Genomic DNA, 25,252 nt, shown 5'->3' on the forward strand with positions numbered 1-25,252 from the left:
GTATGTTAGTTAGGGTCACTTTTTGAAAAGTACCGTTTGTTTTACCTCGTCCTAATCACTGTTTATTTTATATAGGATGGCATTTTGAAATTTTTACCTGAACTTTATTTTTATTTGGAAATATATTGCCATCTTAAGGACTAGTAATAAGCCATTGTCAAAAGCCAATTAAAAATAAAAAAAACTTAATAATTTTTTGAAAAAAGTAAGAGTAAAAAAAAATGATCATGTTATTCAACTGTTTATTGACTTAATTGTTATACCCAATAAACTTTGCATACATATTATTGCTAAACAATTATATTTTATTGGCCGGTGTTCCGATTGGCTGGATTTGCTTGGATTGCCTGGGGGCATACCGGGTCTCCGGGTAGCAACGTTGGTAGTGGCCCGTTGTATGCAACCATTTTCCAGAGCCACTTGGACCGCGGGGTGTACGTGTAATCCGTTAACCACCACGGTTTTTATTCATACGCTTTCTGGAGTTGGTCCTTGGCAGTCAAACAACTTACTTGGATGATGCCTGGATGTTATCCCGAATAGTACACGAGTATATTGATCACTTGTCAAAAATTGTATACAGCTCAATATTTACATAATATAGTTTGCATGTAAGACGCGAAAAATATATTTTTAAATCAACAATTAGGTGTCTCCACAGAAACGAGTAACAATTTGTATATGTTAAAAATAATGTCTTGAAGCTTATTATGCAAATCAACCTGAAAATAAATTAAAATGGTCGAAATTTATTTAATACCCTTTTTTCTTATTATAATTTCTGAAATATTGCCTTTTTATAAAACTCTTTAAACCCGACAGATTTACATTTCCTTTAAAATTTTACAGATTTTATCTATTTAATTCAAAATCATTGGGATTCGTTCTGTTTGTTTGGTAAAATTCAGTTTTATCTAGTCTTAATTTTTTTAAGTCATACAAAATTTGAGAGACCTATTAAACATAATATACATTATTAATTATCTATAAAATACAATCGGTTTTATTAAAAAATGTATTGTGTTGAAGTTTCTTTATCGATAAACAGCCGTCGCCCATTTGGTGTTCGAGTAAGTTCCAATGGACTGTAGTCATATTATATGGCTATAGATGGTTTAGTACCAAAGTACCACTATACTACAACTTATCGCAGATGAGTTTACTTTGTAAGTTATTATCCGAGTACTGTGTAAACGTGGTATGTGTATATTTAGACACGAGTGTCAATTAAAATCTAACATAACAATTTTATTATTTTTGTTTACATATTAAATAAAAAAATATTTCTATCCACTTTGAACGCCGTTTCTAAAGAGACTGTGCAACTCATAATTTTAATGTAATAGTCCACAGTTTGCTATTTGTAAAGAAGACCATCGATCAAACAACGCTATCGAAAAAGAGGTACTTAGAATAAAACTACAATAGTATAGTTTGAAAATAAAATTATTTATTAAACATAACTTTCAAATTCTAAAGAGCAAAAAAAAATTATAATAATAATTATCAAAGGCACTGGACATATATTTTTATACACGCACACAAAAATGTACATAATATTATAGTTATACGTGACACAGTAGCTGGTTAATGCAATAATAAACGTACAACGACTGTTTAGTATAATAATAAAATACTAACTAAAAAAAAAAATTGAAAAATATACAACATTTATGAATAAATTAACAAGAAGCGAATTACATAAGTAGATTAAAAATAAAATCATATAATATTATAATTATAATAAAACGAGAGAAAGAAAAAATAATCGTAGATGCCATTACAAAATAGATGCCAATACGAAATAGATGCCATACGTGGATGACGACTTTACTACAATATTATATTTAAAAAAAAAAAAAAACACTTGTTGTTCTCAGTGATGTTAAACATATACACACATACAGAAGTGAAGGAAGATGATTGGTATATTTTACTCGTCTTGTATGTCTAGTTCCATTGGTATCGATGTGGTGAACGTGGGCGTTTCAAGTTCCTCGTGTTTCTTCATCTTGACGTTCTGTAACATAAGGTTCTAGCAAAAATCATACAATTCCCAACAAGCTGCGGGAGAGACTATTGGACGATCAGTCCTAGTCCTACTAACGCTGCACGAGGTCGAAGCCCCATTGGCCATTAATCCCATAAACACACAAGAGGCGCAGCGGGCACTAAGTACTAGCCGGAAATATGTACAGACTACAGGCTGCATACATTTTACTATGAATGAAAAACGGATTAAAAAGTTAACGAAATTCGTTGCCAATAAACATTTTCAACGTTTAAAGAAAATTCCAGACTGTCTGAGTGCCTCTGCACTCACACACAAACACACACATACACATGACAATCATATTATGATATATTTATACTTATTTAAAGTTAATTTTTTCGACAAATCATTAATCATTATTATTATTATTATTATTATTATTGTTTAACGCGCACAATAGAAGGACTAGGACGGCTGCCTTGTCGCGCATTACAACAGACCTGTTGTTGCTTATAATGGTTGACTATGTCCTGATCTGCCGGACAGCTCTGCGTGAACGCGTCCAGCTGGTACATGTGCAACATGTAACGCCACAGGTACCTCAAGTCGGTCGGAATTAGGAAGTCCATGAAGTATTTTCCTGCGAACAACAGCGACAATTAACGTTATAACTTAAGGTGTAATAACATTGCTGAGAATAGTAATAGGGCGAGGACGAAAAGAGGTTTCGGTCGTGACACGAGACATTAAAAAAAAACTTTAAGAACGAGATCGACACCGAGATAAGGACCAGAAGGGCACCGTATAGTTTGTGTTCAAAAAAAATTTACTGCGTCCTACCGCCAAAGATTGAGAAAATGAAGAAAGTTAACAGAAAAGACCAATTGTCTAATAAAGTTTTAATCATAGCTCATAAATTCGTATCCCTCTGAGCCTAACCTAACCTGATCTTTTGGAAAATGAGTGATAACCCCCCCCCCCCGCTCTCGGTTAATAAAAACAAATATAACAATATTCTAGTATTTTCATCTTAAAGCGGCTCGTTATTTACTCAAAATCAATGCCTCGCGGGAATGACCACCACTCGTAGACTGATTTTCATGAAGTATTTGTAGCAGACTTGTTAAATTTGTTTGGTAAAAACTGGAAATCAACTCGCCTCGTAAAAAACAATCTTCTTTCAAAAAACATCATTCTACGAGTTATCATCATCCCTGTTTACCGTGAGGTTCTTTTTGTATTATAATGTAAATTTAAAGGAATTTTTGGATAAGTTGAATTTAATTCAGGCTCCCCTCGCAATGGACACTGCCCATACATGGTAAACGCCCTGGGAAGAGGTGGAGCGCAGAGGAGACACTGCAAAAACAAGGAAACACGTGGGAACGTAAAACATGTCAGCACAAGGAAAGTATAAGCAAATGATTACATTGAAAAGTCAGACAAGGATATTACTTACCAGCTACGCGAATGTGTTGCAAACGTGGCATGAGTTCACAGTCGAAGCAACACATTGTGTCACCGGTCAAAAACCTTGTGTTTTTCTTCTCCAAATGTGAATTTATCTTGCGCAAATGTGACAACAAACTATTGGTCGCCACATCGTCTTTTTTTAACAACATCAACTTTAATTTCTGTAAATTAAAAAAAAAATACAGTGCAATTAAAATGTATTTAAGTCAATCAATAGCTATTTATGCAAAACAAGAGCAACAACCAAAATACAGTTATTTCTTTAGATTTTTTGTAGAATATCTACAATATTTTTTATCGATTAGGTAAAGAATAAGAAAAAAAATTCATGAATTCTACGACGATCAATATTCGGAATGGCAGTTAAGACCGAAAGAAAAATGATCAGAAAAGTACATGTACAAAACACATCAATTTTTGATAAACCCCAGAATGAAGTATATCTTAAATTGTGAACTGCCATTGGTTCGAAAACAGCCTTAATTTAATTTTGATTACATAAGTTCTATAAAAAAAAAAAAATGTTTTTAAACAATTTAGTTTAGCATTCAGACCGAGTTCCATCTAGTAGATATTATCTATAAACTTATCTGTCATCTATTATAATACATTTTTTGTACACTTGTCTTACAATAATTGTAGAATGATGTAATAACCTTGCGCATACGTGTGCAATGTACTCCTACATTATTATTATTGTTCAAAAAAAGAGGATAACTAAAGATAAAGAAACGGCGAATACTTTATTAGTTCCGTTTACAGCCTAAGATAATATAGTTCCCATTATTAACCAGGTATTAAAAATATACCATTTATGTAAATTGAGTTTTTGCTTGTAAATCTATACCTAAATATGGTATTATGTACTGTGAACTATAATTTTTTTTTTCATTCAACATTTTGAAGAAGGAAAATATGGAAAAATATCAACAAATTATAGTATTTTTTTTTACTAGTTTGAAACCGATTTGCATGGCTCCAACATGCAAATTATTCAAAAACCCATATAAAGACTACCCTAATGTCCGCCTCTCTCTAACGGCTATAGGAATAACTTAAAAAATGGATCGTTTCACAGGCGCACTCTGGAATACATAATAATCGTCGTATAAAGGGCAACTTCAGAACTATTTTGTCTTATCGGACGTGCGGTCGTTAATATTATCATCATATATTATACTGTAAGAAAGGAGACGAGAAACGGGGTCGTCGTCAATGAGTAATAATATTTACGATGGTAATATTATTATATTATATACAGGTACACATGTTGAATTGCAATGTAATGATACGTGCACGGCCGAGGAGAAACCGGACAAACCGCTTTTGAAGGATAAGACGGAGCGGGGGCGACCGCCGACCGGCAATAGGAAGATAAATGATAATAACATCAACGCAACCTAAACAAAATGGAAAGTGAATAATCGAGATAATATTTAGCGATCGCAGACGTAGATGGTATTTATTTAAATATTTAAATATAAGTACCAGGCCGTGGACACTCTAATGTAAATACAAATCGGTAGCCATTTTGTTAGAAGAATTATTATACTATCATTGTTTATAAATTATATATTATGTATGTAACCAATATAAATTCTGTACCACAGAGGTCAAGCATCGCAAGTCTAAATTTAAAATAAATGAGTTACGTTCAAAAATCAAAATATTAATTTAATGACTTTTTTAAACTTATGTCCATTGTTCCATAAACGCATAGATAGCAAGTGGTATATTAGCGTAAGTCCATTTATAATAGTTCATTATTCATTTTTGTTTTGTCTCCCCTGTAAAATTTGCTTTTTGTGGCTTGCGTTATTTGACCTCTGTACCATGTATATACAAATACATTGATTTTTCCTCAAATAAGTTGGCGGATTGATTTCGACGGCGGGATATGCTGACTATGTAATTTGTTATCAGTGCCCATTCCGATTTATCTATTTTGTGTAAGTACTAAAAGTGTAGACGATATCAACATACACAAACCACACTGCAAGTATTGGGCAGAGTACAACGTTTTATATACCACCTATAATTTATTACGATTTATGATCATGTTATAGAAGTTATGTTGTAGACGTATACAAATCTTTATTATAGTCAACAAAAGTCCCGTTTTCTTTTTTTGGTATACAAAAACCCAATAAAACTCATATTTTCGTGAGTTTGGTTTTTTTACCGTCTTGTTATCATATCTTTGGTGTACTTACACTGTATAAGTTTTCGATAAGAGTGGCCACTTCCTTGTCCTGAACGAATAGATTGTAACCACCAGGCACGTTCTTCATGATGTGCCTCTCGATCTTTTCGTTTTCCAACACGGCCATGCCGTTGTCTATAAGTATTGGCGGAGGGTTAGCGTCAAAATTACTCCTGAAAACAAAAAGACACAAAATTTAATTACATAGTTTACTATTATATCACTATACTATTGATAAGAAAAACAAGCTGACAAGAGAAAATACAGCGATTGATTAAAAAACAATTGTTTAATATATTTTAATGAAAAAATAAGACCAGGGAAAACCTTTTGTTTTTGTCTGACTATAAAAAATATATCCTAAAAGTTTTTAAACGTTTAATTCTTTGATTTTTTAACGTTCTTTGAATGTAATCTGAAAAGTTATTTAATATGGAACGAAAACAAAAATGAATTTAGGCTATTAAGAAATTATATAAAAAATTTGGTACATGGGACAACTATAAATGGTAACGTTTGTCAAAAACTATTTAAATGTCCTTCAAAGCGACTTATTTGACATGGTAATTTTGCTGTCAGTAAACGTAAATGCTATATCGTAGGGCGAAGCTAAGTAAAAATTATAAGTAGAGCCCTAATGACCATAGGAAGGATTGCAATACTGCATTGAAACCGCGTGAACATTCAAGAATTATTTACCTGAAGTCAGGAGGTGGTTTTTGCATATCTACAGTAGTCACTTTAAGGCTGATGGTCTTGAGTTCGGCGAGGAGATACAGGTCCATAAAATATTCTTGGCAAAACAGGCAAGCTCCCTTCCGGCGTCCGTCAATGGTTGAAGCCTGTAACATAATAAATAATAATTAATAACACATAATGATGAACAGATCCTTGTTTTTAGAACAATTATTTTTTATTATCTACATTTTTCTGAATATTCCGGTGCAAGGTTTCCAATGAAAACCGTTTTCATTGAACTTTTAACGATTATTTTTTATAAATTGTAAATAATTAACCCCATAGGGCAAACGTAAAGTGTTATTATGCGCTATCCGAATTCCAAAACGAGTCAGAGTGTTGGCATTTATGTGCGTAAAAAAATATGTACACACAGTACATTACAAATGTTCTGAACGTCGAAGGGTATTTTAGCAAGTACGGGAAATATAAATAGCACTTGAATTACTCGATACACACAGTCGAGTCGATAAAAAATTAAAGAAAAACAAATACTCATGACTCGAAGCTTATTAAGCCGGGAAATGTTTTGAACGCCATTCACGCCATTGTCGAATGAAGATAACGAACAGCCATTTGACAAATGATAATCATAGGAAATACACTCTTTACACCGTGTTCGAAACAAGATAAACTATTGGATTTAAGTGCTTTTTAAACAGAAAACAAAAAGATAACTTACATTTGTTGTCTTACGTTAAAAAATGTTTATACAGCGCCTGTTATGTTTTAAGTAAATAACTTGTGCATGCTTCAGTTACCGTCAATATTGATTTATATATTAACACTGTTTTTTACAGCAGAGATAAGGGACAAGGTGGAGTGAGTTCAGGCCGGGACATAACAATTTTTCCAGACCTCTGAAAAATATTTGACTGACCAGAAATCTCAAAAAAAATGTTTCCATTATAGTTAAAAAAAATGGTCAATTTTTTTGCTTTTTTGTCAGTGGCATGTAAACGAACACACTATTTATCAGTGATTTTTGTGTAATTTAAACTTAATTTTTACAACCTTAATTATGTACAAACTGCTTTACATAAATAATAATAATAATAAATCAAAAACTACAAGAACCAAAATATTTATATTGGTTTTTCTTATTGAATCATAATGAGGTGTCAAATGTTGTGCAACAAGTTTATTATTCATTAATTAATTTCCTTAAATAGACTCTTAACTGTGAAAATTTTAATTTTCAGCTAGTTGTACATACTTATTTAAACTGACGGAATTGCTTTTAAATTAACATTTTCAGCCATAAACCCATAAGAATATAGGAAATTTCTGATTTTGTTTACAAAAATATCTTACTAAAAATGTTTTGTGACCAACGGTAGTTAACAGGTTTATTTAACCTATATTCTTTATGATCCAGGCCATCTGGAAAAGTCCAATTTATAGACTGGCCACTACGTTTTCTGGCGCGCTAAATTTCCTTTTAATCGCTTTTAGTTGATGCGGTAAACAAACTAGTGAAAATCAGTTTCATTTAAACATAGTACGCAATATCGAGGAATAAACATTTTTTATGGTGTTTACAAACCAGAAACAACATAATTGACTTTACTGTGGTATATGCACGGTTTTAGTGTTATTGTGGATGGATATACAATTTAACTAAGCTCAACATCAAAAACTAGTGCTATGCGCATAGGCAAACCGCAGCGTACAATAAGACTACATATTACCGACAAACAATATGTACACACAATAAAATCACTTTGAATTAGACGATAGGAGTAGCTCTAACAAGATTATACTTATCGACGGTAAATCGTTATCCAATTACCCGTTTAGGTTAGCATCGAGGTCGGCAAAAGGAATATACAATCGAGCTTAGCGTTCATACCAAAGTTAAGTAGGTAAACGCGGTGTTTTCCTCGTAGCCGTGCGAACTACTGACAATTATTGTAAATACCATTATTATTATATTATGATATGTTGGCCAACATAATACATACAGACAACAAGTGATTCACACCAGCAGGAGTAATTATTTCGCTAAACGTACCGTCGGTGTTGTCCTCGTTATTATTCAACAGTATTCAAGAATATAACCGTATTTTAGCTTAGTTGCGGAGCGAATGTGGTATAGATTTCATTTATACTATAGATATTTTGTATTGATGTGTCTCATTCTTGAAGTGTGTCTATAAGGGCATGGCCGTTTTCCGCCAAAACCGAACCTTTCCCTTTCCCGCCGATTCACTTTTCCGCCAATTATAAAAATGAATTCAAATTAGTCGATGAATTGAGTATAAGCAGCCCATTTCCCAAACTAATTATCAACATTTTATGAAATTTTGGAAAAATAAGAAAAAATTATTTAAACATTTCTAAAACAACTAGAGATATAACATACAATTATTTTTAATTGTCCTATACTTTGTCATTGTCCAACAATGTTCAAAACAAATTCAAGATTACAAAACTAAGCCAAGTGGAAATAATGAAATACACATTTGTTATTAACTTTATAAACAACACATTATATACATTTAATATTTTTTCAAAAAAAAATTAGGAAACAAAATTGATGATGTAACTGTTATCTATTTTTAATATTTTAATTATTATTATGTCATTATTAACCACGATTTTATAAAAAAAAAACTTGTTTGGCTTAAGTGTTTTATCAGCTTAGGCGGAAATTTATTTTCTAAAATTATCATGTACAAGTTTATTTTTAAAACTTATTATGAGTCGTAATAAACATAATATTAAAAATAGTTGTATGTTATATCTCTAGTTATTTTAGAAATGTTAAAACAATTTTTTCTTATTTTTCGAAAATTTCAAAAAGTGTTGATAATTAATTTTGGAAATGGGCTGCATTATACTTAGTTCATCGACTAATTTGAATCAGATTTTATATTTGGTGGAAAAAGGAATGTAGCATTATCTAATTTGGCGGAAAAGTGAATCGGCGGAAGAGGGAAAGGTACAGTGTTGGCGAAAAGGATCTCGCCCGTTTAGAATGGAACCTTGGATAATTTAGTAGATCCACAAGATTGTAATTTATAACTTATAGATCATAAATGTCAAAAAATCAGTTCAGGGCAGAGCTGTCCAAAAATAGCCAGCAGAGTTACCCAAAAAACTGAGCAAGTGAATTTGATCATTTTTGGGTTTTCCGATTTTCTCATTTTCTCACACAAAAAGTTGCATATTTTCTCAACTTATCGACTAGACATTTTTACATATTTAATGTAGTGATGCAAATATTTCATTTGCAATTATATTGTAGAAAAGTGAATACACTACGTTTTAACAATAAGCGAAAACTGTTTTTAATGATTAAATTAAATGTTATACCAATTTTATCGTTGAAAGCAGATTTTTTATAAGAATAATAGACCAAAAATTGTGGGCAGCATGTCAGATTTTAAGACACACAATGTATGTATACCGCTACTCCATCACTCTGAACGTTCCAGGACCAAAACATACATTGTTATTACAGAGGTGAATGCGCGGGGGGTCACGACCTTATAGTGCATTGACTAAAAATATTCAAACGAAAGCGACAGCTGCTGCTGGCAATAAAAACAAAATAAGATCACTTTAAAAAGTTATATACAAAAGTACTTTCACAATTTTACCCGGGTATAATAATATGCGTGTGTCATATACCTACACACAAAACTGGTTTCAGACGGGTTACCCGAGTCTGTATTACAGCGAATGAATAACATAACATACGACTTGTAATAACAATAATATATTATAGCTATACATGTATTTATACACAGAAGTACCGTATTACTGACAAGCTATGGCTGTTGTTGGGCAACGTTTCGTATTTCATAAGTTGCAAAAAAAATCAGGTGGTAGATATACAAGTGTTACACAGGAAACGTTTATTCGAAAACCAGAAACAGCAGTTTAGTTGAGTTCATCATAATGTTATGCAGCACACCACGACCTATCCCAACATAGCAAAACAAAAATACTCACCAAATTGGTACATATATACACAAATAGTATCCAAGGTTATTTTGGAAGGATTAGAGCAATATTTGCAATAATTAAATCAAAATCGGTTTGTGGTGTTGGAAAGGAGGTCCCCCATGATCATGGTTGGCAAAAAAAAATCTAGAGGATTTTTGCTTGAAATATGTGTTTTTTAAGGTTTATACTTTATGTAAACTTAAGGCGTAGTGGTACTTCGAAAACCTAAGCGTAAGCAAAATTTAGTGTAAATAGCTTTAGATAAAAAATATCAAAATTTAGTCACAGTTGATTTAGGGTTGATTTTCAAAGTTCGGATATACAAAACACAATAACTGGTACAATTTTTGAAGACTTGAAAAAATGCTATACTAATAAACAAATATTTGAGTAGAAATATTGTATAAAAACAATACTAAAAGAAAAAATCTATGAAATTCGAAAAATTATATCGGTTTTTTTTAAAACTAATTTTTGACAATTTTAAATGACAAATATTTGTAATTTAGTTGTATAATATCTACAAATTTTATCTCAATGTATTAATAGTTAAAACACTTTTATATAGGTAGCTTAAATAACGTTTTTTTTTATTTTTATAGAAATTTGATTTTTTGTGGTTCCTTTCTTTGTGTTTAACATTTTTCGATGGACGGCAAAATAATATTGTAAGACCAGACTTCCAACTGCAACACTTATACAGCAGACCTACCCGTACGATGTTATTAAAGTATATCGAGAACAAAACTTGGACGCGTTCCCAACAGACGTTAGGAGAAAATTTAATTATACTCAAAACGCAATCATACAGAGCACTACCGTAGAAGGAATGAGGTATACAGTATGTATGCGAGCATACCACGTGTACCTCTATACTAGGATATTAGAAACTCCAATAGCCGCCAAAGTCGATTAACGCGAACCATATGGCTATTTTTCTTTTTCTGTAGGTCAGTGTACCACCGCTTTCCTGATAGCGCGATCCGGCACCAAGGCAATATATTAGGTATACTGAAGTATTAATGCATGCCCAGTCGATTATTATTGTATCTATTGTTAGGTCTGTTGACTTAGGACGAATAATTTCAAGTAAACCACCGTCGGAAAACAAATGAACCGTACAGAGTGAAAAAAAAGCGCGTGCCGGCAGAGGGCCACGAGTCATATTAGGAGTGTACATAGGAGAGAAAGCAAAACAACGGTATTGTGTGACAACAGGAGAGAAAGCGAAATGGGTGCCGCGACCCCAACCTAGACCAATATAGGGCGACGACGTGTAAACCTAAGAATACTTAATGACCATTCAATGGTGTTAACCGTCCATTTAGTCGTCTCGGTCAAAACTTAAAAAAAAAGCTTAAAATATTCTTAAACTAGGATCTAAAGTAAGATTTAGCAAATGCAATTTTAAGACGTTGGCACAAACCCGAACTCCAAAAAACTCAAGTTTTCTTTGTTTAAATCCAGAAGATGTTTGGTATTTACTCGAAAATATGAGTTTAAGTATATCCAAAAAAACTTAGCTTAGACAACCTTTTTTTAAATACAAGTTTAGTCAACTTTTTTAAATGGCAACAACTCGGGTTTTTTGTCTCGTTATCGTCGTCAGATTTCAAAGTTGGTGTATTATACAGTTTTAAGCAAGTGTCAAGATCAACTAGATGGGTGATAAAATATAATTGGTCGAAATGTGTAAATGTTTAACACAAGTTAAACGATAGAGGGCAATCTGTTTAAAGTATTTGAAATGTTCAGCAGGCCGGCATAAATAATTATACACAGAGAAACTACGCGACAGAACAAATAGAACGTAATAAGCATCTACAATTAGTTTAAAAAAAAAGCCCACTAAGCCTCTGACCGAAAAAAAAACGTTTACTAAACAAAATATACATGGCGTATCAAACAATGGTAATGAATTTTAAAAAGATAAATTTGATGAAATGAGATAAAATACCTAACTGAAAAACTCGTGTTTTCAATACATGATGACAAGTTAATAATAATAATATGGCCTTAATGACTATAATTACCAATTGGTAAAAAAAACCCAAATGTTTGGTGTTTACCCAAAATTATAGGTTTTACATGGTTTTTAACCGTATATGTACATCTTACAACACTTTGGTCGAGCTTTTTTGTAAAAAAAAACCCCGTCTATTGCCAACTCAGTTCATTACAGTCATCAAACTATTAAATAAACTGTGTATTTGCATAGTAATTAAAACAAAAGCGGCTTGTCGGTAACGTTCGTTTTGTTTACGTTCACCATTTCTTTGAAAGTATGCGGTGCAAATACTACTAATAATATAAGCAATTAGGCTATGCGCGTAATTAGTAATTACCTATTTTTATTTTTAATATTAATTTATTATTTCCCTATTTCCTAGCAAAATGTAAATAAATACCGAAACGGTCCGGAGAAATAACCGCCGCTCTTTAATTATATTATTAATAATAATAATAAAACTATATATTATGGTATATACTGTATATTTATCTGACTTGTTATTGCTATAGGGTATAATAATTGCTCTATGCCATCAATTAGGCACAAAAACACATTGACCGCTATAAATCTTTTAATTATAGTTTTCTATTTATAAGTATATATTAATATTTATAGCCATGCATTTAAGGTTCCGTGAATACACCGGCAACCGGAATAATATAAATCAAAATATTCTTGTGTTTTTTCTTTCAAAAATTTGATTTTTTAATTCAAAATGTCAAGACAAAATTGCGTGGTAACTCAAAATTCTGACAACTTCCAAAATGCTACTAAAATGTGTTACATTGAATATGTTTCGTAGGTCTTTATCGACTTATCTTCCCTTATTATTCATTACTATCACCGCTACCATATTTCTTATCGACTGTTGTTTTACCCTATTTATCTTTATCAATTGTAAATTGTATTGCTATCTGTTGAAATCCAATTAATGTTAATATAAATATTGGAAAAAGAGACCAGTTCTATCAATATGTTTATAGATAACAGTTAATTAAAAATACAAACCACCATGAAAGTTTTTTTTAATTTTCGTATGGTTTACACTTTTTAAAATACTTTGTAAGCTAATTATTTTATTTTATGGTACTTATTTTCTGTATTTCTACTTGCACAGACAACTAGAGGAATATCACAAATATAGTAATTATCGGGGGTAAATACCTTATTTCTCATTGTCAATCACGGCTCTTATTTCTTATCAGATCGTCCTCCCTTTTAATCGACATCATTATCACTATATTACAATTTATATACCTTAATCAGTTTGTTACCAGCCTCTCAATTTCGTGTCTATTTTAATAGGGTTGTAATGAGTAATGTGTAGCCGACATACATTTCAGTTATTTCTAGTAATCTTTCTAAACTTTCTTCTTCTACGTTTATCGTCATTACCACAGTTAGCCAAAACATTTACCAAACCTTCTTTTATTTATTTTTGGGAGTTTTTCCAAAAAGAATCAGTAAATACCAAACGTTCTACAACTGAGAACAAACAATGGCGCTGCTTCCGCCAACGGATGAATCACGCAGTCAATCGTTTTCAGATGTTTTCGTGTGTGCATATATATATAATATAATAGGTGAGTCGTGAACGTCTCTGATGTATGTATATATGCGAGTGTGAGTGTAGGTATTATCTTACAAGAATTCCTACTGTGGACGACAGACATACAGGCCTTATTTTTGACCAGCAGCTATACAGACCAATAGACAGATAATATACCATCTAGTGTACATACATATTATTATAGTAGTAGGCCGCCGTTCGCATTTTGTTTGTTCCCCGTCGTTTTTCAGACTTCAAAAGAAAACGGGAGTACCTATTTAATATTATTATACTGAATTGAACTAGGCGGCACGAGCACCACGTTGTTGTAGTAAACGTTATAATATTGAGGTGGAAGAAGAACGAGAGGAAAAAATATACGTCAACGTGTCGTCAGATGATAAACGATCGAGGCGTAGCGACACACGACGAACTCTATCTGTACAGCTGTACACGTCTCGTACAATAATAATAAGAAGAAAAATAAAAAAGAAAGATACCTCTGCAACACAGCGACTCGCCATATTAAGTGCATCCATTTATCGTGAGAATTTAACAAAAATAAACCATAGTAATAATAATATTATATACTCCCCCCCCCCCGTTCACTCTTGTCAAACGACAAATGATTCCGTCCACGATACCATTCCCATATCAATAGTAAACGTCTTAAATCACACGTTTGTCCAACACAAGGTCTTCTCCATTTTTCATATATTGCTGTATACCGTCATCGTCATTATTGTAAAACGAGGGACAAGGAAGTGTCTACAATAGTTTTGTGTAACTTGATCAACAACTTAATAAAGACATCTAGGTAAAACGATCTGCTAACCTAACCTACTGAAAAAAAAAACTGCTGAGCTGATCATTGGCCTGATACGTTTCGCACAAAAAGTAAAATTAACTTTCTTTAGGTTCGGTCTGCTTTCTCTTTTGCACTTATAACAGCCTTTTCAAAGTCAATATTTATGATTTTCGGGTTTGCCCGCCCAAGTTGACAATAACTCGGGTTTTTAAAAAAAAAAAATTGATCCAGTTAAGTTACTAGGGGTTAATATAAACCCAATAAAACCCATATTTTTTTAGTAAATACCGAACATGTCTTGGGGTAAACAAAAACCAAAAATTGGATTTTTTTTCGCTTCAGTTTTTTTATCAACTTTTGGTTACACAATTTGTTCTACGCACTAATCAATCATAGTAGTAAGCATTTATTATCCGTCGTGTTGTTATTAGGTAGAGTTGCTTCTCATTCGTACTAAAATGTTTGTTGTAATTATTGAGGTAGTTTTTAAGTATCGATTTTAATAATGTACAATATGAAATATACTAATACGTCTGATTTTATTAATATGTTGTTTGTTCATTATAATTTAGTGGCATTATGATAATTTTTTTGTTTTTGTAATTTTTGACCTGGGATCGTTACCTATATTGTTTCTTGATCCCTATTAAATGAAGGTATATATCAATAAAGTCCAAGCAAAAACCATGTCTGTGAAAATGTTTCCTAAGACACTGTTTAGGTGAGAGACTTATGCATACTAATGTTTGTCAAAATATTTCCCCGAATTTGCATTGATTGAAGGGCTTAGCTTGGAACGTTAAAGGCATAGACAAAACATAACCGTTTCTCAGAACTGCGAACGCGTTTTTGTATGCAAGTTATGTACGCGATTTTTAAATACACAATCGATTGTTCGTCGATTAGTTCACAAATTGTACTAGTTTTTTCTTTCAGTAATCGCTAAAAAAAAAAATATGTAAAATCATGAAAAACCGAGCAATAGCGATGTGCCAGACCACCACATAGACGGAAGGATAAAACAAACAGTAATTATGCAAATCCAAAGACAATGACTGAAATACAATAACTCCGGTCATATGTAATGTGGGCCGGGTCAGCGTTGAATTGAAGTGTCGATATTGAAGTGTTTGCAAATATTAATTCTACAAGGTCCTGATATTACCTGCCTAATGCAGTGTTCGATCAATCAATATTGGAGATCACGGGTTATACTGAACGAGTACCTAACATGTACAATGTACACATTACGTTATAACTTATAAGGTACACGTGTATAATTAATAATTATACTTGAATCTCTACACGCGAGCACTTACAAATGGAAGTCTCTTCTGTCAAGTGTCCATTAGACATATTATACAACAATGTCGATAAATCAAAAAATGACGATGACAAATTTTAAAACACACCTTCGGTTAACAATCAATGCGCGTCTGAAAATAATTATTGTAAACGTTGTAGTAGGAAAAAAATCCAGCTAGATTTGCTCGTGTACAAAATTACTGCAAAATCATAATGATGATAAACATATAAAAAAAAAATGTTAAGCTATTACAAAAGGTGAGTAAACGATAGTCTCTTTGGTTCTTTTAAGTTATCAACTTTATTTCATTGTCACATTACATGACGCTTATTGTTGATTTTTTTAATAATAATAATTATTGAAAAATAATCGATTATATTTGATTGATCTGTTACATTGTTATCTCACAAATATCACCATTCATCACTTAGTGTACACGTCGTGTCGACAAAACTTGTCTTATCAAAGAAAGCACATTTCCTTGAAATGAACGATCACCTGTCAATAGCAGAATGATGAGTGAAAATGAGTGTTTAAAAATAATCAGCAAATGTTTGCTATTGACCCAAAAATATGGGTGTTATGGGTTTATGCATACTCAAAAACCTAAACTGGGTAAAAAACAGGTTATTGACAACTTCAGTATAAACTGTAAACTCATAATTATTAAATGTGAATACAAACTATATTATGAAATATTGTTAAATGTAAATATATACTTTATGGTAATACGATTATATTTTGTTACCCACACCGCACACGGTACCATTTTAGACACTATTTCTATATAAACTTAAGGAGGGGGAGGTCTTGTTCAATTGTTCTCTATTGTATGATTCCTAGTTTAACCATTCTACCTATACACTATTGCGACAAAATATATTTGAAACAATGAGTGCGGTCACATCAAATTTTAATATGTTAATATATTACAATATATATTATTATTATTATATATATAATGTACATAGGACAATTTGTATTGTAATGTAAATTCTATGTTGAACGTGAAACAGAAAAACCGTGGCCGGATGTGTGCTGATACCTATTGTAGCGTGATTAATTGCCGCCGCCTTGACCCGGCACACGTCCCCATAATATATAACCGAGTCTAATTGTTAAGAATATGCTCATAATTTCAACTAATTAAGTTTTTAGGACACTATGTATGTATATTCCATCCCATGATTCTGGTCAAACGTAACGACATCGCCGTTCGAGAGTGCGCGACGCAAGCAATAGGAAACAATTAAAAAACTAAATTAGTTACCTCAATTAAAGGCATGTTATATTAACTAAATAGTCGAGCGACTCGGCGATAACCCGAAACTATGGATCTGACACTAACATCGGTCGTTTACGATTATTTTTAAATTGGAAAAAAATGTTTCGTTAAAACTTGTTTTATACATTTTTAAATAGTGTACCAGCAATACTTGGTCATTATATTTTAAGTAAAAACAAATATTTTTAAATACATATTTAAATAACAACTTAAAATTATTTATGTACATTTTCAGGTTTTAACTCAATTAATTTCTTATTTAAATAAAAATAAAAATAATTATTTAGGTTAAAAATTAATTTAATAAATGCTCAAAAAATAAAAAACACTGGTTGGACCATCAACCAATAATTATATTTAATACATGTATTAAAACATCGAACACTTGATATTTGTTACTTGTATTAATTAGAACAAGTTATGATATCGATACATACATATATCAAGTATTATGTATCTGTACTGGAAAAAAGTATCAATGCCAACCTGTGATCATAGTTTAATACTAACTTTTAATTAATTTTTGTTCTTGTATGTACTTCACAAAACGATCATGTTAGCTTAGATCAGTATACTTTTTGTAATATTTGGTGTCAGGGCTGAACTCCGTTCACTGCCTATTATAATAATATTATACTACCAACACTATTGGTCGCCTCCTTCCCGTTTACCCCTATGCTGGTATATAACCGCAACCGGTACAATTTAAATGTCACATTTATATTAGAGTTTAGAATGCCGCGCTGCGTGGATGATGCGGCCGGCGGTTAACATTAGTTTTTTTTTATAAGAAATACATTTTTTTATAATAGAATTATTAATTCTAACTAAATAGCGACTAAACAATAGTTACAAAACAAATGTTTTTATCAAACAAAGCGCACCTAATCAAACCTGGACACTAGTTAAAAAAAAAAACAAATTAATTAAATATCGTTTCATCATTTTGTAGTATGCCAAAAAAAATTGTCACACAGCCTGATGTCACGGCTCGTTATGAGTGCAAAAAAACATACTTGCAAAACGGTTTATAGTGCAAATGTTAACAACCCATCATTGTCCAAAACACACTATTTCCTACTATTACAGACACAAATATTATAATTATTACTCAAACATGAAATATTTGTATAAATGAGCCGAGCCAGTAAATACACATAATAACCGTATATTTTACAGCCTCGTTACGGCGCATGTGAATGTATATACCAATCATTACGGTGCACCGCAATGGTTTTCATTAGGACCTTCACGACTGACTATTATAATCACAATAATAATATGTATTAAGTATATAATATGTATGCATATGGCGTGCAGCGTGAACTTCTGTTTAATGCAAGTGAAAGTAACGGGTCAAATCCATTGACGTTAATAGACGGCGTTTTTCTTTTTGTTTTTTTATTAATATAGCACCGTTCTCGTGCACGCCAGTTGTACAAATTCAGACCTATATTGACTGCTGTCGTTTTTCAACAGTTGGCATACCTATAGAACTTTCGGTTATGGACAGCGCCGACAGCCCTACTAGAGGAAATGTATGCGCATAAGATATTTCGGCATTGCCAACCAAGGGAAAAATAGTTATTTAAAACAAGTTGTCTGACGCTAATGACTATCATCGTAGATCGACCCCGAGATAATCTTAACCCGATAGGTATGACCAAGTTGCAAGTTGCAATTGAAAATTGAAAATTAGGCCAAATAACTGACGTAAAGGTAACCCAATAAAAAAAACATCCCTTATATAAATCTAGTTTACAGGGCGCATATTTTTTCATTTTTTATTTTGTAAAACATTTGCATTCAAATATAATTAAATTATATAAGACATATTATGTATATTTAGGCTTCCGACAACGGTTTTGAAAACATGTTTTTCGAATGGACAACCTGGAGGAGGGATCAACCGAAAACTTTTTTATTTATCACATATTAAGCATTTAAAAAAGTAGTTTATATTTTTAAAAAATTAAGTTAGAAAAACCTGGTGTTATTAAAAAAACCTGACCTAAATCCTAACTAAGTTTGTACCTATATGTAATATATAACCCGAAAAAAACCCATATTTTTGATAAATACCTAATATTTTTTATGACGAAACAAAAAAAATGACGGATAAAAATACATTATGGGGACATATTTTATGCTCGCGACAGTATACAACTTGTAACCCGAGTTTTAATTTAATTTTGGAATGTTATAGCAGTCTAAAAACTTGTTTTATGTATTGTCGATGATACTCGTGGCCGCGATTGACTTTACTTCATAATATGTAAAAAAAAAACATTATCCACCAACAACATTGTTCGGTTACGATCGACACTACTATAATAAAATGTAAACAAATGCTATATAGTGTCGAGGTTTCTTCTTTAAACGGTGTGCACTGTGCACAATACGTTTTCGATTGGTAAGCATTGAGAGAGATAGAGAGAGACAGGGAAAAGAGTAGTCTGGCGTTTGGTTTAACAATAGGCGCGTATCGGATAACGTTTATCTACGACCGAAAATGTTTGGTTATTTTTTAAGACAATGGGTAAAGCGACAAGAATGCCGCTGCCGTCGTGGTCGCCCGATATTGCGAACAAAAGATCCGTTCATCTTTTGTTATACCGTATATGAATAATATTGTTTTTTAGGTCTCGTACATGACATTATTATTATAATATTATCGTTACAATTACAATTATTATTATTATCACCTGGGTGCGCGTCGGTTTTTTTTTGTTTTACGACAAAGTAGTTTTTATTTTGTTATTAAAAAAAAAAAAATCTAATAATAAAACGACGATGATGATGACGAAGACGAACGATAATGAATAACACAGGTTGGGTTACACGGTGGACAGACACGTAAGCACAACGTGGGAGGACAAAGGACATGACATTTTTTAGAAATATTGGCTAAGTTGATGCAAAAACAAAATCCTTTTTGGCCAATGTACAGAGAGGAGACTGGTAAAAAGCATATAAAAATAACGAATAACGGTGGCCGACAGACGGTACCGGCAGCTGTAAATAAAACAACCGGCGTGGTGTGCACGCGTTGTGACGCATACTGCCGGGTAACTGCACAAGGGGAGGTGACTGCGGGGTGGGCGCATAGCACTCACAGTTTACATTACACAAGGAACCGACCGAGTGGCGAGACATCTGCAACGGGGTCTGTTAGTATGTATATGCCTAGTCGAGGCGGTCCCGTAGGTTGTTTTTACCGCATGTCTATACCGCAAGGCGGTCCACCACAAAAAACTATATAGGATGTGGCTGTCAAGCCAGCTCAAAATTTAACATACAAAACAGTGTACTGTGCCCGAAAAATGTGTTCAACAATAGTATTTTTTCTGTCCAGTTGACTTTGGTAATGAAAGTTGTTTAATTCGACGGTCTCGCCAATTCAAAATTTGTGTTTTTTAAACCACAAGTAGATATTAAAAACATAAGGGAACCGAGCTCAGCGGCCCTGCAAATCGCAGAATTCTCAAACTCATTAAACATGGTCTAAAAATCTATACAAATTCGTTTTTCTACAAACGCGGCCAAGGCGACACGCAAATTGAAATCGTTTGTCCGCAAAAATATAAAAATTGTAATAGTTTTAGCTTAAACGCTGTGTATAGTTATTGTACGACTCGGCATGACTGGCATACTGAACAATATTCTTCTATTTTAAACCGTGCTACTTGTATGGTTATTAGGCATTAGCCATATATTATTAAAATAAAATTGCGCGTTTCATTCTATAACCAGTGTTTCAGTTTGTGCAAAACAGCAACGACCGTCAATCAAAAACAACTCTGTTATTTGGAGTCTTAGTAATATTATTTTCAGACACAGGAAAACGATATCAAAGTGTCAATTATATTAAATTGATCGATTATACAAATTGTCAATAAAAGATTAACTGTCAATGTAAACGGAGTTGGCGAAAAATACTTAAACCCAAAAATAAGCCTGTAAGTTATTTTTGTTTAAGCCTTGCCATTGTTTGGTATTTACACAAAAATAATCGTTTTATTGGGGTTAAGCATCTCCAAAAAAACAACTAGCCAGTTTTTTTTTTTTTTATAGGTTATTGACAAGTGAGAATGACAATTTTAATGACAAAAACATTAAGTACTAAATTGATAGGTGCATTATGATTAATGTATGTATCAAGATTTTTGTACTTACTCTGATTATTATTTTTTTTGCTATTCGACTTTCAGTTTACCAAACGATAAAACACTACAAAGAGCCATCAAACTAGCTCAAAACAGTGGCTAATTGAAAAAATCAAACTTGGGTCTAGTTCAGGGTGTGCCTTCGATTTTACGAGCCATGTATAAGTATGTAATATAACGTGCTGACACGGAGTAAAAGTAGTAAAAAATGAAATAAAACACCAAGAACGTTACGTTAGTCATCAGCCGGAAAGTACCAAAACGGGTCGAAATAATATTTTTTTTATTGTCGGAACAAACAAATATACAGATAAAATATTTTGTATTTTTCTGGCGATAACAAGAAATCGTCTGTGTTGCAATTCATCGGTCTAGAGTCTAGACTCTGGTTAGTTAAGTTCTTTAAGTATATAAAAAAAAATGTTTAATACAATAATCGAAACTAAAGCTCTTAATTCTTTATAAACAAGCGAAGAATAGGGCTTAGAACAACAAGACAAATATCTCTTGTAATAAATTCCAACTCACCACTGTACTCTACTCTGACCTTTTAGTTTATTTAAAATTGTTCGTCCATACTTTGTAAAATAACGTTTAAAAATTATTCACGGAGAGAAATGTAAAATTGAGAATATTGGATGAATGTAATCTGCATTGTCATGATTAAAACTGATGTATAAAAAAAACATTTTTCGTTATTTAAATCACAATTTTACTCCAGATAGCTTTTTTCGTGTTTATAATATAATTCTCTCAACATAAATATTACATACTATTATCCTTAAGTATTGACAAATTTAATGAGTATAGAATTTTATCAATTGTATGATATACAATACAGCTAATGCTTACATAATATTATTCGTCGGGTTTTCGTAGACATATTTTTTCTTTGCCCACCATTGTTGCTGGATATTATTTGCAATAATCTGTCGGCTGTGAATGTTATTTCAAAGTTGAATTTTTAAAAAGTTTTGTTTACAAAAAATCAAGGAAATGATTGAAGTGTTTTTAACAAATATTCCAGATTATATCGATGCGAAATTGAAACAAGTCGCGTTTCCCAGTCGCGTGTCCACGGTAAAACGCGAAGATGCGGTTTTCTTAATATTATCAATTCTCATAACATTAAAAAGAACAAGCTAGCTCATAGAAAAAAAGCACTACTACTTTATTTTCTACCGGTTATACTTGTAACGACACAGTCTCCGCGTTATGTATGCGCTCAAAATGATTACCTTCACTAATATTATGCACGTTAAAACGTCAAATACACATGTACTAGGTATCAATTATCTATATTTATATTAATTTTTATTATACAACGGTAAAACGATAATATTGTTATTATGCATCGCTTATGTATAATATTATCCAGATTTGTGGTGCCGTAACAGCTGGAACGCACAATTACTTTATACTATCACACTAAACCGGTAGTAATATTATTATTTAAGGTTAACATCGACCGATTACCGGATATGCGTTGATTCCCGAACATCCGTATCATAACAATTAGAAATTTCCGAAAAACAGTATATTATAAAAACCAGTGAGCAGACCTGTTCGCGCCATATTATTTGCAGTTATAACTCGATGACCAATTAGTGTTTATTGAGAAAACCTGTTACAAGTAATTGAACGTTTTGTGAAGATCTAATTAAATGGAAAAATAATTTAAAAAAAAAAGTATTCTAGTCGCGGTAGAATTTACAGTAGACCCAATTTTAGTACAATTGCAACTGCCCCAAAAACAAGATTCCACGATACGGGTTTTTAATCATTTCATGTACCTACCAAATCCCCCCCAAAAAAAATAGATATTTTTGCCTGGGAAAAGCAAATTTGACACCACATAAACAGAGTTGGCAAAAACAAAAAACTTGGAAACTATAAAAAAAACTCGATAAAATCCATATTGTTGAGTTAACAGCTAAGCATATTTTTCCTGGATTTCTTGAGGTTTGACTTTTGGGAATTTTTTCCCACCTCTGCCGCCTAACTTTAAATTTTATAGGCGATCAACGTTGTTTTGTTATTTTTAATTCTTGTAATTAATTTGTATTGTTTGGTAATGAACCGAATTCATCGGCATAGCCTATGAGAGGCACGTGCCGGCAGTACAATTTTTATTTCGATTTAAAATTAATCAATTTTTATTTTTTTGTACCATTATCATACATCTGATTTTTTTTAGTTATTTTACGTGATAAGATCAGTTCTAATGTTTTTGCAACCATGAAAAATTACCTTGAGTTAGTATACTCCGATTTTACAGTGAACGAAAGTCTGAACAAATCAAAAATTATAAAATCAGTAATGAGTAACGCAAAGGAAAATCGTAAAGCAGAATTGTCAAAAAAAATATCAGGCGGGCTCAACAATTGGGAATTTTATGCCTGGGTTTTTTTGCATACCCATGAGTTTCTTATTGCGAACTCTGAATAGGAGTGAAAATAATACACCGATCACATAATAAAATCTAATAAATTAATATTATAATACTGTTCAAGTGCTTATTTCATATTGCAATCTCGATACGAATATTGTCACATGCAAAGTATTTGTTTTATCTATATTTTAGGACTTCAATACAATAGGAATATTGTAATTTTCATCAAACCAACAGGCGTTTCTGCTAAGTGCTGCTTTAACAGCTTAAATCAACACGAAGTCATAATTTAAATTTTTCAAACGCAAATAACGACAGAAGGTACATAAAAAATAAAACATGATTCATCGGCGATTTCAGACACTTGTTAACAATTGTGTGGTTTTTTCGAATAGGTTAGTAGCGGCTTTTTCGTCTGTTCAAATTTTCAGACGTCTATCGCAAATCCTATCAGTATATTATATAATAGTTATAAAAAATACCTTGATGATTAACTCTATTTCCGGCACATGCCCGTTTTCTTCGATTCCATTGCCATTTGTGTGGGATATATCTTCGTCGGCCATAGTGTCTTCTATGAATAAGGAACACACGTTTGAATCACGCTAAAAACGTTTTACAGCGAATCGCAGCGTACTACTCGATTAAATAAATTTAAAAAAATATATATGTTTATTTATTACAACTTGTTTTATTATCACTACTACTAAAAGAAAAACGACGGACGATATAACACAGGACCGTTCGGCAACCAACCGCGTCACTGATTGACGATGACAAAAAAAAACATTTATGTTTACACGGACTGTCCTTGAGTTGAGTTTCGAATACATGTCATGGCAGAACAAATGTTTCTGCGACTGTTTGTTCCATGCTTTCCCGCGATCTCCATTGATAATAAAATAATGGATGGCACATCAAGCTTATCGTCTGAGAATAAAGTGATAACATTTTAAAGGTTATGAGGGTTCTTTTATTTTCACTGTTTTACATACGTCATACATTTAAATAGTATTCAACAATTATAAATGATTAAAGTAAAAATATTAAGCAATTGACTAATAACATATTATAATATAGTTATTTTGTACATCGACTGTAACAAAAACGTATGACGTATTATTGTATAAATCATATTATAATAACTTTTGTACCTATAACCTTAAAAAAGACCTTTTACCATCTGTCTCTCTCAAACTCATATAATCTAAATTTTATATCTTTCTCACTCTAGCCTCCTCTCCAAAACAGACTGCGACATCTTGCAGTAATAATATTGGCTTGTCCCATAGACCTATCTTTATAGGTCTATGGCTTGTCCTATCCATTTTTTTATAATCTCCCGGTTGCCATGACGCGACGTGAAGACGTACA

At 32.2% G+C, this 25,252-nt stretch overlaps 1 protein-coding gene across 2 annotated transcripts; it reads right to left on the reverse strand.

Moving 5' to 3' along the window:
• Window positions 1-1,430: 1,430 nt before the first annotated feature.
• On the reverse strand, window positions 1,431-24,663 carry LOC126836390 (chloride intracellular channel exc-4). Of its 2 annotated transcripts, none has more exons than XM_050569734.1 (6): window positions 24,361-24,663; window positions 6,369-6,511; window positions 5,680-5,842; window positions 3,453-3,627; window positions 2,494-2,633; window positions 1,431-2,035 (listed from the first exon to the last, which is right to left on the reverse strand). In XM_050569734.1, the coding sequence occupies exons 1-6, from the start codon at window positions 24,442-24,444 to the stop codon at window positions 1,934-1,936; spliced, it is 807 nt and encodes a 268-aa protein (XP_050425691.1). In that variant the 5' UTR covers window positions 24,445-24,663; the 3' UTR covers window positions 1,431-1,933. The 2 variants fall into 2 exon arrangements, with proteins under 2 accessions (XP_050425691.1, XP_050425699.1); XM_050569742.1 differs by having other exon boundaries at window positions 1,431-2,020; window positions 24,361-24,662.
• Between the last annotated feature and the right edge of the window lie 589 nt (window positions 24,664-25,252).

This window comes from Adelges cooleyi, unplaced genomic scaffold, assembly GCF_023614345.1.
Source record: "Adelges cooleyi isolate 19-005CV unplaced genomic scaffold, UGA_ACOO_1.1 ACOO_flye_CR_arks_rails_tigmint_CR_PRNA_1, whole genome shotgun sequence".
Classification (NCBI taxonomy): domain Eukaryota; kingdom Metazoa; phylum Arthropoda; class Insecta; order Hemiptera; family Adelgidae; genus Adelges; species Adelges cooleyi.

Bases quoted from the DNA above. Each gene is read 5' to 3' on its own strand.
- LOC126836390 (XM_050569734.1), bottom strand. From the start codon at position 24,444: ATGGCCGACGAAGATATATCCCACACAAATGGCAATGGAATCGAAGAA. The intron at 2,634-3,452 runs GTAAGTAATATC...TGTTGTTCGCAG, and splicing joins GCAACACATTCGCGTAGCTG to GAAAATACTTCATGGACTTC. The intron at 2,036-2,493 runs GTCTGTTGTAAT...GATTTTTGCTAG, and splicing joins ACCATTATAAGCAACAACAG to AACCTTATGTTACAGAACGT.